The 17,856-nt window shown below is 56.5% G+C and overlaps 1 protein-coding gene across 2 annotated transcripts; it reads left to right on the forward strand.

Annotated features, from left to right (window-relative positions):
• Positions 1 to 212: 212 nt before the first annotated feature.
• PDZD7 (PDZ domain containing 7) lies at positions 213 to 17,639 on the forward strand (the record flags this gene model as incomplete). Of its 2 annotated transcripts, XM_079899703.1 has the most annotated exons (17): positions 345 to 627; positions 4,794 to 4,934; positions 5,239 to 5,413; positions 5,919 to 6,095; positions 6,332 to 6,479; positions 7,676 to 7,736; positions 8,102 to 8,509; positions 9,010 to 9,207; positions 10,381 to 10,473; positions 10,785 to 10,835; positions 11,414 to 11,589; positions 14,611 to 14,702; positions 14,828 to 14,919; positions 15,071 to 15,142; positions 16,000 to 16,593; positions 16,902 to 17,002; positions 17,424 to 17,639. In XM_079899703.1, the coding sequence occupies exons 1-17, from the start codon at positions 405 to 407 to the stop codon at positions 17,637 to 17,639; spliced, it is 3,018 nt and encodes a 1,005-aa protein (XP_079755829.1). In that variant the 5' UTR covers positions 345 to 404. The 2 variants fall into 2 exon arrangements, with proteins under 2 accessions (XP_079755828.1, XP_079755829.1); XM_079899702.1 differs by lacking the exon at positions 10,381 to 10,473 and having other exon boundaries at positions 213 to 627.
• Positions 17,640 to 17,856: the final 217 nt, after the last annotated feature.

Below are 17,856 nucleotides of genomic sequence, written 5' to 3' on the forward strand. Positions count from 1 at the left end.
TCAGCTGAGAGCAGGAACCAGGGGTGAAAGAGAGGTTCTCACCCACCTTGTTGTATAAATGGCTCCAGAAGTCCACAATGGTGGCTGAACTGGGCAGTTCTCTGGCCAGGGGGTGGGAGAGGTGAGAGGCCTAAGGCATGGGAGGCAGGATGCTCCAAGCAGGGGGTGGGGTGGAAGTTCTGGGGGGCAGCGGAGGCAGCATTCACACCCCTTCCCCAATCTCTGCTCTCCTTGTGCAGGCCTGGAGCACACACTCCTGAGAGGCAGCAGAGATCAGGGACACCAGGTCCCTGAGATCCCAGTCAGCACAGAAGGCTCATGGAGCCTGGGGCACGTGGGGCCCTCCTCTCAAGGGCTAGCAGGTTCCCTCTGGACCTGTAGTGCACCACCCCCGTCTAGCCACCATGGCGCATGGCTTCCCAGTGGGCTTCGACCCAGTGGGCCTCAGAGACCTAAGCTCTGGCTCTCTGAGCTCCCTCTCCTCCCGAGGCCACCTGGGCAGCGAGTCAGGCTCTGCAACCCGATACCTGCTGAGAAAGCAACGGCGGCTGCTGAATGGGCCCCTCCGTGGAATCCGAGCCTCATCGCCCATGGGCCGTGTCATCCTCATCAATTCCCCCATCGAAGGTGGGAGCAGAGCCCAGCCACCGGGCCGGGAACTGCGGGTGGGGGTAGGGGACAGCAGGCACTAGGTAGGAGAGGGCAGAGCCAGTGTGGGTGGGGGAACTCAAGAAATGGCAATCATAGGGATGCAGGGAGAGAGAGCCTCTGGTAACCCATAGACTCTTCCTCATCTACCCTTTTCTCACCTTTAAGCCGATCCTTTAGTGTTCCAGGATTGTGGAGAGGTCAGAGGTGGGAGGTCTGGCATGAAGGTAGAGAAGGGGGGTGTGGTATGCCAGCCCCCAAGGAAGCAAGGCAGAGTATTAAATTGGCCCCTCACTCCTATGGACTCTTCCTTTCTCCAGACCCATTCATGTATGACTTTGGGGGGTGGGCAGGACGGAGAGGGACATTCTTCATCAACCAGTTCATTGTGAGCCCAGCTCTGTGCTGGGCTGTGAGGAGTGAATGTCCAGCTGGACAGAAAGAATTAAAGGCTTCAGGTGCAGAGGACGGAGACAGAGGTAAAGTGGAAGATGTTGCAAAGAGTGGGAAGAAAAGGAGGGTTGAGGATAGGGAGGGAGCCCCAGGTCTGGGCCCTGAGGGAGGGGGACACCTAATCTTATGTAGTTGCTTAACGTTTCATTGCACACCTATTGTATACCAGCTCTCGTTAGGTCCTGTGGGAACCTACAGAGAAATAAGGCTCAATCTTCACCTTCCAGAAATTTCCAGTGTAGCAGGACTTAGAGACAGAGCAATGACAGCAGCTGGTGGTGGGGTGGAGATATCACAGACAAGGTTGAAACAGAAAGCATGGAATATGATGGGTGGGCACTTAGGAGACAGCCTGGCTGCAGTGACAGATGTGAGGCGACAAAGAGCCGGTGACCAAGGCAGGACCTTGAATACCAGCAGGGGAGTGGGGCCCCCTGGGCCTGGGCTTTCCGTGGGTGGGACCAGATAAGTATCTCCAGCTCCGCTCTTCTCTCTCAGCCAGCAGGGCTCCCCTGGCTGGATCCCAGACTGGACTTTTCAGCCTGCTCCTTCCCGCTGACTCAGCTGGGTCCCTCTGTCCCCTACCCAGGGCACCAGGGCAGGGGAGGAGCATGTTGCTCAGGGAGCAGGCTTTCCTGCACCAGTGGCCCATCACGCTCACCCCCATCGTCCACCAAGCCCGGCCTCAACTTCAGGTGAGCAGCAGGGCGGCATGTCATTCTGGACATGGAGCAGAAGTCGCCAGATAAGCTAGGAAACACAGAGGGGGAGAGAGGAGGTACTGTAGCACGGCCCTTGCAAGTCCCATCGTATTGGAAGAACTACGTCATACCTCCCCCTCACGTGCCCACATACTCCATGCCCAACTGTGATGCGAGGCCTATGCACACTGTCCCTCTTCCAGAAGTTCCATGAGGGCTCTCTCCCTCTGCCCCACCCCAGTGCCCTAGTGCAGCCAGGAGAGATGCATCCCCTAGCAATGGAAGGACTGGGGCATTGCTCCAGCCAGCTGGCTTCTCTGGGTTGGGGGCCTGTGAGCTCAGAATCATCCCCTCTGCCTGAGCACAAACATCTCCCAACTCACCACAGCCTGGAGCCCCTCCCCCACGTTATTATCAATATTTAGAACTTTCCAGAGGCCTAAAGTTAACTGATAAGGGAGACACAGTGGGAAGGGGAACACTACCACCCATATCACCCAGGAGTTCCCACCAACTCCTCAAACTCAGTGGGTCCCAGAGAAATGGTATAATCTTTAATCCCAACCAGCCCTTTCTCCTCACTCTCCTAATTCATTCATTTATTCATTATTCCACTTATTATTTCATTGATTAAAAGAAGACTTAGCAAATATCAAGCACAGTGCACAAAACTGGGGATACATTGGTGGAAAGAATTACTAAGTCCCTACCATGACTGAGCTTACAGTCCAGTGAAAAGAGAGCAAGGATAAATAATATACAAGTAAGCAAATGATGAGAAAGGATGGTAAGAATCTTGAAGGTACTAATTTGGATGATATGATAGAGCAGTGGTTCTCAAACTTCAGAATACAGCCGAATTGCCTGGGGGCCTTGTTAGATAGGTTACTGGGCCCTACACCCGGAGAATCTGATTCAGTGGGTCTGTGGTAAAACCCCCAAGTTCACATTTTTAATAACTTTCCAGGTGCTGCTATGCTGCTTGTCTGGAGAGCTCGCTTTGAGAACCATTCGAACAGAGAATACCTGGGAGGAGGGGGAAGGGACTTTCTTAGGTAGGGTTGTCCAGGAAGGCTTCTCTGAGAAAGTGGTGTTTGAGCCAGGAGGAAGTGGAAATAGGAGGTGGCTTTATGAAGGTCTGGGCAAGGGCATCGCAGGCAGAGGGAACACTGAAAGGACTGGCCGGTGAGAGGAACAGGAAGGTAGTCACTGTGGCTAAAGGTCATGAGGCTGGGGAGGGTGGCCAGAGGTGAGTGTAGAGAGGTGGGCAGAGGAAAGCCCAGGGAGGGCGTTATTGGGCATGGAAGGAATGTGGAGCTCCTTCTAGAAGCAGGGGGAGGCACTGAGGTTTTTAATCAGGGGAAAGGCATGATCTAGTATGAAAGTTGACTCTGGCCACTGTGTAGAGAATGGACTAAAGGAGGCAGGAGGGGCGGAGATAGTGAGGGGCTGCCGAGTGCCTGGAGGGATGCCTGGTGGCCCCAGGCTAGGGCAGTAGAGGTAGAGGATCTTCCCTCCTCAGAGGCCCCAAGCTCCTAGGATCAAAACCCCAGATTTGACATCCCCCTGGCCCAGGGCCCTAGGGAGGCCCCCCGAGGAGAGACTGAGGAGAAAGAGGGTTGGAGGGCGGGAGAGCAAAAGCCTCCTTGTCTGGGCTGAGAAAGTCCTGGGACCTGTGCAGATAGAATCAGCTAGGAAGCCCCAGCATCTCCCACACCTCTGTCCTGCACTGTCCCCACCTACAGGCTGCCCTTGGGGATTACTTCCTGAGCTTCCCTGCTCATGTACTGTAACCTGATTTCTCTTAGATCGAATAGAAGTGTGTGTGTGCGTGTGTGTGCGTGTGTGTGTGTGATATTTCTCCTCTCAAACACCTCTGAGTAAGCCTTCCCCAAGAAGAACTCTGACCTTCCCAACTGGGACCCAACTTACCCCTCCAGTCCGCTCACTTTTCTCTAACCAAAAGGCCACCTCTGAGCCTTTGCTCACTCCATCCCCTCATCAGTGCCTTTCCCTTCCCCTCCACCCATCCAAATCCCATCCTTCAAGAAACCTTCCCTGACAGCTCCAGTCCCTAAGGACCCCCTCCTCTGACTTTCCCCATCACTGATGGAGAGGACCACTTCTGTGCTCTGGGCACATACTGAGGCATGGTGGTTTGAGTTTCTTTCCTCATGTAGTCAGTTAGCTCCTAGAGCCCTCACCTCCAGGATCACAGAGTCTATGAGACACAAGGGGCCTCAGGGATCCTTCCACAACATCCCAGACAGGGACTTACTAGGTATCAGCTTGTATGCCTCCAGTGATGGGAAACTCACTACCTTTCCTTGGAAAATTCATTCCATTGTCTGCCAACTGAAGGTTTTAGAAAGTTTTCCCTGATTAAATCTTCCTCCATATAACTCCACTGCGTGGGCTTGGTTCTGCCTTATGGATTACACAGACAAAAACATCTAATGCCTTTTATAGAAGAGCTCTTCAACTATTTGAATATAGACTTACCATACTCATCTCTACTGCAAGCTGGAGAGCCCAGACTCCCTCAACTGTGCCTCGTAGAATGGAATCTTGAACATCTTTCCCATCCATCTGACTCTCAGAGTGGCAGGATTTTTCAGAATTTGGCCTATCCCAGGCCTGTGGTCATGGGTAGCTTAGTAAGGATTAGATACACACATACACAAACACACACACACACACACACACACACACACACACACACACACACACACACAGACCCTGCATTATGAGGAAAGGAGGACCGTGTCTTCTACCATAGAGTCCTGTCCTGCCTGTTCCCACACCCTCCCTGGCCCATGGTCTCAAAATCACCCAGAGAGGACTCAGAAATTAGCTACCTACCCCCTCATTTAGGGCCCTGGGTGCCGGTACCCAGCAACCCAGCCTTCGCAGGCCCCAAGCTGGGGAGGCCAGGGTCCCTCTCTGCCCAGAATGGGCAGGGGAGTCATGCCTGTGTCCCTACGCCAACAGCCAACAGCGATGAAAGTGACATCATCCATGCAGTTCGAGTGGAGAAGAGTCCAGCTGGGAGGCTGGGGTTCAGTGTGCGGGGCGGCTCTGAGCACGGCCTGGGCATCTTCGTCAGCAAAGTGGAGAAGGGGAGCAGTGCAGGTGAGTGGGGCCCAGGTCCTGGCTTCGGACGTGACCCCCACTTTGGTGGGGTGTGGAGATGCTGTTGTCAAGAATAAGAGGAGAGGGCCCTCAGCTTTGGAGGGCCTGATCCAATGGGGAGATGGAAGGGGCTAATGAACAGGTAGGTCCCTGTCTGATGGCAGATACTCAGACCCTACCTGGGGATCCCAATCTCATCAAAGAGGTTTTACCCCAGGGAGCCTAGTCTGATGGGAGAGGCTCAGCCTCAACCTGGGGGACTTCTCCCAAGTGGCCCATGCCAGCCATGCCTCCCCTGGTGCAGAGCGGGCTGGTCTGTGCGTGGGTGATAAGATCACCGAGGTGAATGGGCTGAGCCTGGAGAGCACCACGATGGGCAGTGCCGTGAAGGTGCTGACGGGCAGCAGCCGCCTGCACATGATGGTGAGGCGCATGGGCCGCGTACCAGGCATCAAGTTCTCCAAGGAGAAGACCACATGGTGAGCAGGCCTGGTCCCACCCCACCCACCCCAGCACCACCACCCAAAGCCGTGGAGGGAGAGGCCAATGGCACAGGGCTCAGCCGGGGGCCTGGCTAGTATGGCTTCCGTTCTTCCCATCCCCTGGCACTGGAAACACAGGGATCCGACAGCCTGACCTTGAAATGAGAAAAGACCATTTCTTTCCCCGAGCCCTCCTCTCAACACTCTGCTGTCTCAGACCCCAGTGGCCCTGCCCCTCCGTGCTGCGGCTGTGAGCCAGGGGCCAGTACAGGGCCTCTCCCTCGGGGCCTGGGGAGGATTTGAAATGGGGCCTGGCAGTTAGAGCTGCTCAATAAAGAGAGATTTGCATGGTTTCCCTGGCTTGATGAAATCTATGGCCCAGTGAAGATCTCAGGTCTGGGAGTCCCCCAGAGGCAGCCCTGCCTTTCCTATGCAATTGTCTTGGCTGCTGGGAGGTGAGGGGGTGGCCGGTGGTGGCTGAGGGCCCCGTGCTGTTGTCCAGGGTGGACGTGGTCAATCGGCGGCTGGTGGTGGAAAAGTGCAGCTCAACGCCCTCTGACAGTGGCTCAGAGGACGGCGCACGGCGCATCGTCCATCTCTACACAACCTCTGACGACTTCTGCCTGGGCTTCAACATCCGCGGGGGCAAGGAGTTTGGCCTGGGCATCTATGTGTCCAAGTGAGGGCCGGGGCAGGGTGTGGAACGGGGTTGGGCTGGAACCTGGGGATGGGTCAGCAAGTGAGTCCTGGCCAATGACCTAGGTCAGGGATGGCATCTGGAGAGGGGGTCGGGGGTCACCAGGAGGAGGGTCGAGGGGTTTGACTGGTGTATCCCTGTATGCAAGTGAAGAGTCTGGAAGAGGGTGAGGGAGAGCAGCCAGGTGGCCTATCAGAATGCCTCCTTTCTGACCCCAGAGTGGACCATGGTGGACTGGCCGAGGAGAACGGCATCAAGGTGGGGGACCAGGTCCTGGCGGCCAATGGTGTCAGGTTCGACGACATCAGCCACAGCCAAGCCGTGGAGGTGCTGAAGGGCCAAACACACATCATGTTGACCATCAAGGTGGGCAGGGCTGTGGGAGACAGGGAGAGGCCAGACTCTGGGAAGGACTTCCCAGGCCACTCTAGCACTTAGTGTTGCCCATCGCTGTGCAACTTATGACTTTCCACAGCCTCGTGAAAGGTAGGGCAGGCATTGTCCTCATACCTATTTCACAGAAGAAGAAACTGAGGCTCAGAGAGGCGACATAACTCAGGAATCACAGTCAATTACTCAGTTGATCAGTAGGAGGACCTGGTTTCTGTCCAGCTCCCCACCAGATGCGTAGGCCAGTGTCCCTTTGTATGAGTGGTGGAGGTCTAGGGGCCTCCACCCAGAAAGGGGGGTGGTAGCTGTGGCTTTGGGCAGGACCTGGGTAGTGGGCATCCTCAGGGCACAGGGCAGGGAGGTCTGGGCTGGAGCCAGAGATTGTGTTTCAGGGGATACGCCTGGATTCATTATTCATGTGGGTCTCACACTTGCCTCAGGATCAAGTCCTTCTCACCCTGGCTCCCGGAGGAGGTGATGTCTCACTCTCCCCTAGCGCCCAACCCTGGCCCCTGCCCCCGTCGTCTCCCTTGTGAGACTTCTTCCCTCTCACCATTCAGTGCCTCCCCTGCCATCCCCCCCGCCACCGCCTCTATTTCCCACCTCTCCCACATCCCGTTTCTCTCTTTCCTTCCTCTCAGATTATCCCAAACACTCCTCCTCTCTCCCACTCTGCCCCCATTCATTCATTCAATATTTTTGAGTACCTACTACACGGCAGCCACTATGCCAGGTACTGGGTCACAGCAGTGAACAAGATAGACCAGGTCTCTGCTACTGGAGGGAAACAGACAAACTAGGTGCATGCGGACTGTGACAGCTGCTGTAGGGAAATTAACGGAGAGGTGGGATGGGGTAATTTGGGAAGGCTCTTTTAGCCAGGGGGGTCAGGACCTTTCAGCTCTGAGGAGGTGACACCTGAAGAGCTGGCCATAAGACGAGCTAAAGGAAGAGAAGCCAGGCAGAAGAGACAGCAAGTGCAAAGGCCCTAAAGTATAGAGGAACTTGGCACGTTCAGAAACAAAGTGGCTGGTGTGGCTAGAAGAACATGATGAGCTCGGAGGAGAGTAATCAGGTTGAAAAGTTGACTCCCGTCCCATCGCTCCTTCATTCTTACCCTCCCTCCTCACCCACTCCCCTGTGCCCTCCTGTGCCCACCATGCCCTCCCTAGGAGACTGGCCGGTACCCTGCCTACAAGGAGATGGTTTCTGAATACTGTTGGCTGGATGGATGTAAGTAGCCAAGCCTCCAAGGTTGGAAGGAAGGGGCTGAAATCTCTGAAGAATAAGTGGGCAGGGGCACCAAGATCTCCTCAGGACTTTCACACGCCCAGAGCCATTTATGGGCTCTCCTCCGAGAAGCTGCCGTTCCTTTACAGGCTCTCCTGGGGTCTGGAGTTGCAGGGGGTGGTTGAAGAAGTGACTTGCTTAAGATCTCTCAACCAGTCAGTGGCAAGACGGCTGAGCAGCTGGTTCCCTAGACCCCATGCTTACAACCTTGCTGCCGCCAAGCCCACGGGTGGCCTGCAGCCCCGGCAGGGCCCCAAAGCCACCCAGCCGGAATACTGAGACGCCCTTGCCCTCCCCACTGCCCGCAGTGAGCAACGGGGTGCTGCAGCAGCTGTCCCCCGCCTCGGAGAGCAGCTCCAGCGCCTCCTCGTTCGCCTCCAGTGCCCCCTACAGCTCGGCCGATGGCTGGAGCTCCCTGCCCTCGGACCACATGGATGTCTGCCTGGGGTCTGAGGAGCCGGGCAGCTGGGGGCCAGGCCGGGGGCGGGCAGACACGGCCATGCAGACGGAGCCAGATGCGGGGGGCCACGTGGAGACCTGGTGTAGCGTGCGGCCCACAGTCATCCTCAGGGACACGGCCATCCGCTCCGACGGCCCCCCGCCTGCCCCCCGCCTTGACTCTGCGCTCTCTGAGTCCCCCAAAACTGCTCTGCTCCTGGCCCTCAGCCAACCCCGGCCCCCCATCACCCGCTCCCAGAGCCACCTGACCTTGTGGGGTATGTGGGGGATGGGTGGCTGCTGCTCTCTCCAAAGCCCCTGCTCCAAAACCTGTCCCGCACCCTGCCCTGGGCCCCAAAGCTTCCTCTGCGCCAGGCTTTGCCCCAGCGCCAGCTGCAGAATACACTCAGACCCTGCTCTGGGCTCCATTTCAAACTAGCCCTGGACCCCAAACCTACCCTCAGCCCCAGCCCCAGCTTGTCATCCCTGGGCCCCAAACCAGCCCTAACCCAGCCCCTCCATCCTGGAGTTCCCAGCCCTGTCTACAGACAGACAGACACACGCACACACTCCTCACATAGCTGTAGCTGTGGGTGGGGGAGGGGTAGAAAGCTGAAAGAGGAACCCCAGCCCCGTGCTCATCCCCACCTCCCCACATGGCTGCAGATCCCGTCTGCCCCCTACTCTCCCTTTTCTCTGCCCCTCCCCACACCCCTGCCCCTCGTCCTTCCCTTCTGCCCACCCCTCCAGCCCCCCGGGTGCTCCCTCGTGTCTGCAGAGGAGAAGAAACAGCGGAGGAAGGAGAAGTCGGGGTCCCCTGGGGAGAAGGGGGCCCTGCAGCGCTCCAAGACCCTGATGAACCTCTTCTTCAAGGGAGGGCGGCAGGGGCGGCTGGCCGGGGACGGGCGCAGAGAGGCCTGGACGCTGGACAGTGGGAGCACAGCCAAGTCCCGCCCCCACCCGGACCTGGAGAAAGGTAAGTACTGGGCAGGTCAGCCAAGCAGGACAGAGGAAAAGTCCACTCCGGCCTCCAGCAGGTCTGAGCTTAAATCCCACACTGCTTCGTCCTAGCTGTGAGCCACCACTTCACCTTGCGAGCGTCATGAGTAAAATGAGAGTAATAATACCTATTTCTTTGGGAATAATGAGGAATAAGTGAATTAGTGTATGTTAATCATTTAGCACATGGTCTGACACACAGAAGGTGCTCAGAAAATATAATGGTCCTTGTTATACTGCCTTATCTTCCCATTTTACAGAAGGGAAAACTGATGAGAGTCACAGCATAGACGAGAAAGCCTTGGGTCAGATCCCCGTGCTCTTGGCACTGAGGGGAGGCAGGGCACTCCTTTCCTAGAGCATTTGGCTTCACCTCCCCTGGCCAGAGCTCCACAGGCTTTACCCAATTCTAGAACCATCTTGAGCAAGGCCATTTGTAGACCAAGGGCCAGGCAGGAAGGCCTAGACAGGCTTCACTCACGTCAGGGGCTTCCTAAGGACACTTACAGAGGGTGTCTCATCTCTCTCTGGTGAGATTCAGAGACTGGACCCAAAATGGATGAGTGGAGACTATAGGGGTTGCCTGTAACAGAAACTCAACTCAAGCTAGCTTTAAAAAGCGCTTCTTGGCTCAGCTACTGGTGGAAGCTGGGTCTAAACGTTTAAACAATCTTCCCAGACATCTGCCCCCTTCATCTTCTGGTTCCTCTTTCCCCTGGGTTGGCTTCATTATCTTCCTGGCTTTGCCACTTGGAGGTAAGAAGGCCACTGTCGCTTAGCAACCCAGGGGAAAGAGCTTCTCCTTAAATAGTTCCAGCTTAAGGCTCTCATTGGCCCAGCTGGGATCAGGCGCCCAACACATCGCTTGTCATCTGGGAGAGAGAGAGGTGCTTTCATTGGCCAGCCTGGGTCATGTGTCCACCCTGGAGTACAGTGACTGAGAATGGGGTGGGGGGGGTGGTCCCCAAGTAAAATCAGGGTGCTGTTTCCAGAAGGGAGAGTGGATGTTGGGTAGGCAAAAACAACCAGGGGATGAGGGGCTGGGCCTTGCCCCTCCCTGGGGTCTCAAGGTGACAGTCTCATGGGAGAGACAACCCCTTCAAATCAGGGCAGGCCAGCCCCCTCCCTAAAGCCATCTCTTTTTCCAAAGCCCTCAGGGCCCTGCTCTCTCCTGGTTCTCCTCCTACTTCTCTGGCCACTCCTCTCCTTCAAAGGCTCCTCTTTTTCTCTCTGTCCCTTGAAGGTAGGTGATTTGCCCTTGGGGTTCTTCCCTCCATTCATTTGCTTCCAAATGAACCTCCATGAGCAGGGTGCAGACTGGACCCTCTCTTGATCCAAAGCCTTCACTGACTCCCCATTGCCTGTGAATGAATCCCTGGCCTGAACATGGCCTTCAAGACCCTCCTCAATAGCCTGGCCTCTTGCTTCCCGGTCCTACCACCTTCCAGCCTTGAACGCTCCATTCCAGCCAGTGATCCAGCCAGTCCTGAGCCCCCAAACCCCATTTTCAGATTGGGGACCAGGGCTGCAACTGAGCCTCTTTCTTCTTCATAGCAGGGGGAGTGGGATCCGTGCAGAAGTTTGTCACCTGGAGGCTGAGACGTGGTAATGCATGCATCCCTCTGCCAAGCCTGGTTTACAGTAGAGCTGCAGATGGGGTGCATATTGGGGGTAGTAGCTTAGGGGCTTTGGGCTAAACTCAGTTGGGGTCAAGCATGGGGGATCAGACAGATAAGAAGGTACACACTGGGGGGCAGCTAAAAGAATTGGACTATACTTTCTAAGAAAGATAGGGTTGCAGACAGATATTGGGGAATGGGAGCTTGAGTTGGGTCTCCCCAAAGACAGATTTTTGGAGAGATGAGGGAGGTAACCTTGCTAGAACTCCAGTGGGGACATTCAGGGGGTCCAGGGGGCACTGGGCTAGGACTCCACTAAGGAACAGCCTGGGATAGGGGTCTGTGTTGGGGGCTGAAGGGCCTGGATTGGAGCTCCAATGATGAGCAGATTGTATGGGAGACCGTGGTGGGGAGCATCTGGGCTAGACTGGGATTCCGTCGGGGGTACATGGGCCCCTTAGCCAGTCTGTTCTGGGGTCTGACCCCACTGAGGGGAGCCCCCCTGCCTCCTCTTCTGGATGGCTCCTGGCTCCTTCATCATACCCTTTTGCTCCTGCCCTGCAGACCGGGAGAGGGGCCGGACTCTGCTCTCTGCCAGGTCCAGGAGCCCCTCCAGCCAGCTGCCCAATGTGGATGAGAGGGTGCAGGCCTGGGAGAGCCGAAGGCCCCTGATTCAGGACCTGGCCCGGAGGCTGCTGACTGACGATGAGGTGCTGGCTGTCACCCGCCACTGTTCCCGGGTGAGCCTCCAGCCCGTCCCCAGCCCTAGTACATGGTCACTCAGTCTCCCAACCCTTCATTCAGGCCACTATCAATTGACAAGTATCTGGGCTTGACACTGTGAGGCCAGTGGTAAATAAAAGCAGAAGTTACCCCTGTAACTCGTGAGTGCACACAGACACACAGACACATGGACACACACACACACACACACACACACACACACACACACACGCTGAGCTCACAGCCAGGAAGGGAAGATAGACAGTAACTAAAACCTAAGCACCCATACTGACAAATCATGTGAAGTACTGTGAAGAAAAAGAACAGGAGAAAATAACCTAAGAGGCACAAACTAGATGGCGTGGTCTGGGAGGGCCTCCCTGAGGAGGTGATATTTAAGCTGAGCGGAGAAGGAGCCAGACCAGACAGGTGATGAGTTTGGGACTTGAGTCCCTGCAGTCTTCCCCAGGCTTCCCCACCCCTCATGCCTCCTTCCACTCCTGGGTCAGCCAACAGGTCTGGCCTCATGCCAAGCACCCTCCCCTGTTACCCAAGTCAGTAATCTTTTGTCCTCCCAACATACCCCAAGCCTCCCCCAACACCTGCACTGTTGCTCTCTGTTTCGTTCAACTTCAGACAGAAGCAGAGGGCCCCACGGTGGGGCAGAGGGCAGATCTGAGGGAGTCTGTGTAGCCTGGGTGTTGGGGAGGCTGCAGGAGGCACAGGCCACGCCCTCCAGGAGGATTGGAAGGCCCTCTCCTACCCCTCTGCCTCAAGAACCTGCAGGTTTCCTGTGATGGGTTCCTTGTGCTCCATCTGCATCAGTGTGCGCGTGACCCTGTATACCAGGGCAAGCTGAGGAGTTTCAGGAAATTGTGGTTCCCCCGACCCCCTCACCTTGGCCACGGTGGGGCTGTGTTATGTCTGTGTGACATGTGCATTTGTTAATCTCTGGGGCACCTGAGTTTGTGTTGACTTAACTGTACGGTTGTATCTGTGTGTATGTCACCTGGAGACTGAGGCACACTAATTCATGCATCCTTTTGCCAATGCTTGGTTTACAGCAGAGCTACATATGGGGGTGCATCTGGGGGGCAGCTAAAGGCCTCTGGGCTAAACTCAGTTGAGTGTCACGCTCAGCTCTGAGCGCCATGTAGGGCTGGCTGTGCGTACCAAGCCTTTGTGAGCCTGCAACTCTAGGCCCTGGCCACTAGGTGGAGCTCTGCATCAGTTTCTTTGGTAGGCTCCTGTTCCTCCACCCCTCTGCTCCTCCCACCCTGCCCAGGCCAGGAGGGCCTCTCTCTGTGCCCCAGAGCACCTAGGGAGCAATGCCTACCACCCAACCTGACCCAAGCCCCACCCACACCAAGAGATCAGACCCTCGGGGTGGAGTCCTGGCTGGAATGATTAGTAAAGCTCCGCTAGTGACTTGGATGTGTGGTTCCCGAACCCCAAGCCTCCCTTCTCTCTCCCCCTCTGAGCCATCTCCCCACAGCCGCCAGACCAGGTATTATAAACCACCTCTCTGATCACTTTACACTCCCCAAGCCCCCTTGCAGCCTCATATCTTTGGCAGAATGGAGTACAAGTTCCTTATCCTCACATTCAAGGCCCTCCCTGATTTGATTCCCCAATTCACTAACCTCTGCTTTCCCATGGTCACCACATCACATCCTCTTCCCTTGGTATAACATATAACACTGGTTTATACAGCCTACGAATTGCACAACCCTAGGAGCACTACTCACACTGTAGTCACAAACTGTACAGCCTATATGGAGGCCCTCCATGTACCCCATGTTCCAGTTCAACCTCTATCTACCCATTATTCCACAGTACCCTTTCCTGCCAGCTATCATGCTGTTTCCCTGCATTTATCCTTAAGAGTCAGTGAAAGGCCATCTCCTCCATGCAGCCTCCTTTGATCTTCCCACCCTCCTCTGAGACTCCCTCTGCCCCGTCGCCAGTGGTCTGTAGTTTACTGGAGCATGTGGCTCTCTGTCATTGTGTCCCCACTGCCCAGTACAGGACCTGGCACTTAGTGGAAGCTGAACACAGGTTTGTGGACTTGAAGTGTGTGCACATATGTGACTGGTTCTGTGCAATTACGTGTATCTCTCTCCAGACAAAAGGGGGTGTATTGTCCATATTTGTAAGTGTGGGTCCCTGTAATTTTGTATGTGGTTTAGGGCCACACACACAGTTGAATTTCCAGATATTTATGAATGTCTCACTCTGGCCACCAGGGTGTGCTGTTTCCCTGTGTCTGTGCACGCCCGGGTTGCTCTGTGTGTGTCCCGGAACCAGTATGTGTGTCCCTCATAGCACTAGGGGGCAGTGTGCTGTCCAAGTCGGGTGGCTCCCAGTATACAGTTTGCCAGTTTGTCTGCGTCGGTGGAGTGTGGCTGGTGGCATCGGGGCAGTGCCAGGCAGAAAGGCCTCCACCATCCTGGGTACTGACTGGAGTGGCTTTCTGTAGGGCCACCCCTTCCCCAGAGTCCCCATTCCAGCCTTGAACAAAGCCTAATTTGTAGGTCTGTGCAGACACAAGCTGGGACAGCCAGGCGCACAGCCTAGACTTTGGCTCAAATTCCTTCCTTCAGCCCGGGAGGTGGGGTGGGGAGGAGAGTCCACGCCCTGCATATCCTTTTCCGGTACCACAGCAGGCAGGAGCCAGAGCTCTCAGGTTCCAGTCCCTCTTCACACTTCCTCATCTGTGTGGCCTGGGGCAAAGTCCTTCTCTCTGAGCCTCAGTTCCCTCATCTGTGAAACGGGAATAATTGACGTCTCTCTCAGAGTGGTTGCTAAATGAGGGACCGTGTGTACGAGGCCTAGAAAAAGGCCCAAAGCTGCTATTGTTACTGCTGTTACAGCTCTGTCATTATTATTGCAGGCTTCCACCCAGTCACCAAGATAAGACAGCCCGGGGGTGGGGAGAACCTCTCCAAAACGTGGGGTCCCTCCATGCCCAGGCATGCCCCCTCACCGGGCTCTGGAAGTCCCCGCTGCTATCTGACCTGTGGTGCCTCTCTCTGCAGTACGTGCATGAGGGCGGCGTGGAGGACCTGGTGAGGCCCCTGCTGGCCATTCTGGACAGGCCTGCGAAGCTGCTGCTGCTGAGGGACATCAGGTGGTGAGGGCCTGGGGGCAGGAAGGGGATCCCCGATACCTCCCCTAACCTCTCCAGGGCTGAAGTCCCTCCGGGCACCTCCAGAACTGAGCCCTGACCACCCCTCGTCTCTTGCCCTCCCCCAGGGGTGTGGTGGCCCCCACAGACCTGGGTCGCTTCGACAGCATGGTGATGCCTGTGGAGCTGGAGGCTTTTGAGGCCCTCAAGAGCCAGGCAGGTCAGCAGCCAGGGGGCAGGACTGTGGATCCCGAGCCACAGGTGGGGCTGGGGGCGTGGCCTCCCAGTGGAGAGGGGCAGAGATTGCCTGGGCCCTTTCAGCTGGGCCCATCAGGGAGCCTTGTTCCTGACCTGCTCTCCTCTCCAACCAGTTTGGCCTCCTGCCTTGCGACCAGCCCGGCAGGACACACCGCCCAAGCGTCACCTCATCACTCCTGTGCCTGGTCAGTCAGAGTCCCAGAGCCTGGGGAGGGGGCACACCCTAGGGGGGCTGGGGGAGGGAGAGTGAACCTTCCATCCTTGTCCCCATGTGGGCTGTCGCGGCTCCAGAGGTATGTGTGTTTCCCTGAAGGAAATCCCTCGTCTGCCAGAACCATTTTCATCATGTCCACTCACCATCTGTACTATTATTTACTTAATAATTAAAAAAAATTTTTTAATTAATTAATTTTATTTTTGGCTGTATTGGGTCTTCGTTGCTGCACGTGGGCTTTCTTTAGTTGCGGCGAGTGGGGGTTGCTCTTCATTGCTTCTCATCGTTGTGGCTTCTCTTGTTGTGGAGCACGGGCTCTAGGAGCGCGGGCTTCAGTAGTTGGTGGCTCGCGGGCTCAGTAGTTGTGGCTCATGGGCTCTAGAGCGCAGGCTCAGTAGTTGTGGCGCACGGGCTTAGCTGCTCCAAGGCATGTGGGATCTTCCCGGACAAGGGTTCGAACCTGTGTCACCTGCATTGGCAGGTGGATTCTTAACCACTGCGCCACCAGGGAAGCCCCTTAATAATTGGGTTTTAAATCCACTCACTTTTTAAATCATCTCATTCTATGCAATAACCTCTGAGAAATTACCAGCTTGGTGTGGGAGTCATATTTTTACTTGCTATTGTAATAGTTACTTAAATAAAACTGTAACTATGACAATAGAAAGTTTTAAAATACTATTGCAATAGAACCCGGGCACGCTGCCACAGGGCCTGAGCAAACCCAGGCCTGGGTCTCCCTACACCAACAAAGGCAAGGACTGGGGTCTGGTAAGGTGGTCTGGGCTGTTGAGGAGAAGGCGGCCTGACCTTGGCCCTCTTCCCCAGACAGTCGTGGAGGCTTCTACCTACTTCCTGTGAACGGCTTCTCAGAGGAGGAAGATGATGGGGAGCTGAGGGGGCGTCTGGGGGGCCTCCAGGTCTCCCTGGGTGCCTCTGCCTCCCACCACCCTCATAAAGGGATCCCCCCTCTCCAGGATGTGCCAGTAGATGCCTTCATCTCACGCAGAAGCGCCTGCACACCCCCTCCCCAGCCACCCCCCGTGGCTCCCCGGCCCCCAAGGCCTAACTGGCTGCTGACAGAACCCTTGACCCTAGAGGGCCCTCGGCAGAGCCGGAGCCAGGGCCCAAGCCAGAGCCGCAGCCGCAGCCGCAGCCGGGGCAGAGGCAAGTCCCCCGGACGCAGGCGTTCCCCATCCCCGGCACCTATCCCCACTCCCAGCACAGCCAGCGGGCGCTACCACAAGCCTCGGAAGGCCAGGCCTCCTCTGCCACGACCTACGGATGGGCAGGTGGCCAAGGCAGGGGGCAGTCAAGGGCCCTCTGAGAACGGAACTGGTGGGACAGCCGAGGAGGCAGCCACGAAGGTCCCCAGTGGGGAGCTGAGGACCGTCACACTATCCAAGATGAAGCAGTCCTTGGGTGAGTCCAGGCAGGACTGCACCTGCTGGGGGGCGGGGGCTCTTGGGTGTGGGTGAGGTTGGTGGGCTTGGTTTTGGGGTATAACTAGGGGACCTGGGACTAGGGAAAGAATCGGGGTATTAGGATATAGTTGGGAGGGTCCATATTTGGCAGGTTTGGGGTCTAGAGTGAGTTGAGGATTGAGTAGTAATAGAATCTGGGGGTTTGGGAGAAGTTGGGGGCTCTCTATTTAGGGCTGGGTTTTCCTGGGAGCTCTGGGCTTTAGGGGTGTGGCTGCATGGTGACCCAGTGTTTCTCCCTCTCACTAGGCATCAGCATTTCTGGGGGCATTGAGTCCAAGGTGCAGCCCATGGTGAAGATAGAAAAGATCTTCCCTGGGGGCGCTGCCTTCCTCAGTGGGGCCCTTCAGGTGGGTGAAGGGCACCCAGGCCCACTCCCTAGGCCCAGAGCTGAATTCTGGCAGGGGGCGGGGCTGGTACATGCTCATCTTCCAGCCAGACATGTTTAGACCAGGTCATGGGAGGAGGCTTGGGAGCAGCGGGGTTAGGCCTGAAGGATACGCAGACCTAGGGAAAAATCTGTCCCCTCATGCCAGCCTGCGCCTGAGGGTGGCCCATCCTGTTACACCGCTAGCCCCAAGGGACAAAAGGCAATTGTCTGCACCCCACCCTGCCCCCAACCGGCTCTGGACACAAAAGTCCCATTGTCCATCGCCTCCGCCCAGAGCCCAGATGGGGAGGAGTGTCCTAGCTGGTGGAGGTGAGAGGTTGGGTGGTGGTGTGGGGTTGACCTGAGGAGGGAGGTCTGTGATTCTCCCACCCCCATCCCAGGCTGGCTTTGAGCTTGTGGCCGTGGATGGAGAGAGCCTGGAGCAGGTGACCCACCAGCGGGCAGTAGACACCATCCGCCGGGCTTATCGAAACAAGGCTCGGGAGCCCATGGAGCTTGTGGTCAGGGTCCCCAGGCCCGACCCACTGCCCTTACCCTCTGACTCATCAGCCCTCACTGAACAGCGGCTTCCTGGTGACCATTCCCCTGCCCGCTGACCCCTTGATGGTACTCCAGCTACCTCCCACTGGCTCCCAGAACCTCCCATTAATGCCCTTTCCACCCATACCCAGACCCCTCCCGCTGATGCCAGGCTTCTCCAGCTGACCCCCAGCCCAGTGCCCTCTCCAGTCTTCCAGTCTCCTGATACTAATCCCAGACTCTCCCCGGCTACCCCGTAACTCTTCCCACTGACCCCAGAGAATCCTCCTGCCA

This window comes from Stenella coeruleoalba, assembly GCF_951394435.1.
Source record: "Stenella coeruleoalba genome assembly, chromosome: 16".
Classification (NCBI taxonomy): Eukaryota; Metazoa; Chordata; class Mammalia; order Artiodactyla; family Delphinidae; genus Stenella; species Stenella coeruleoalba.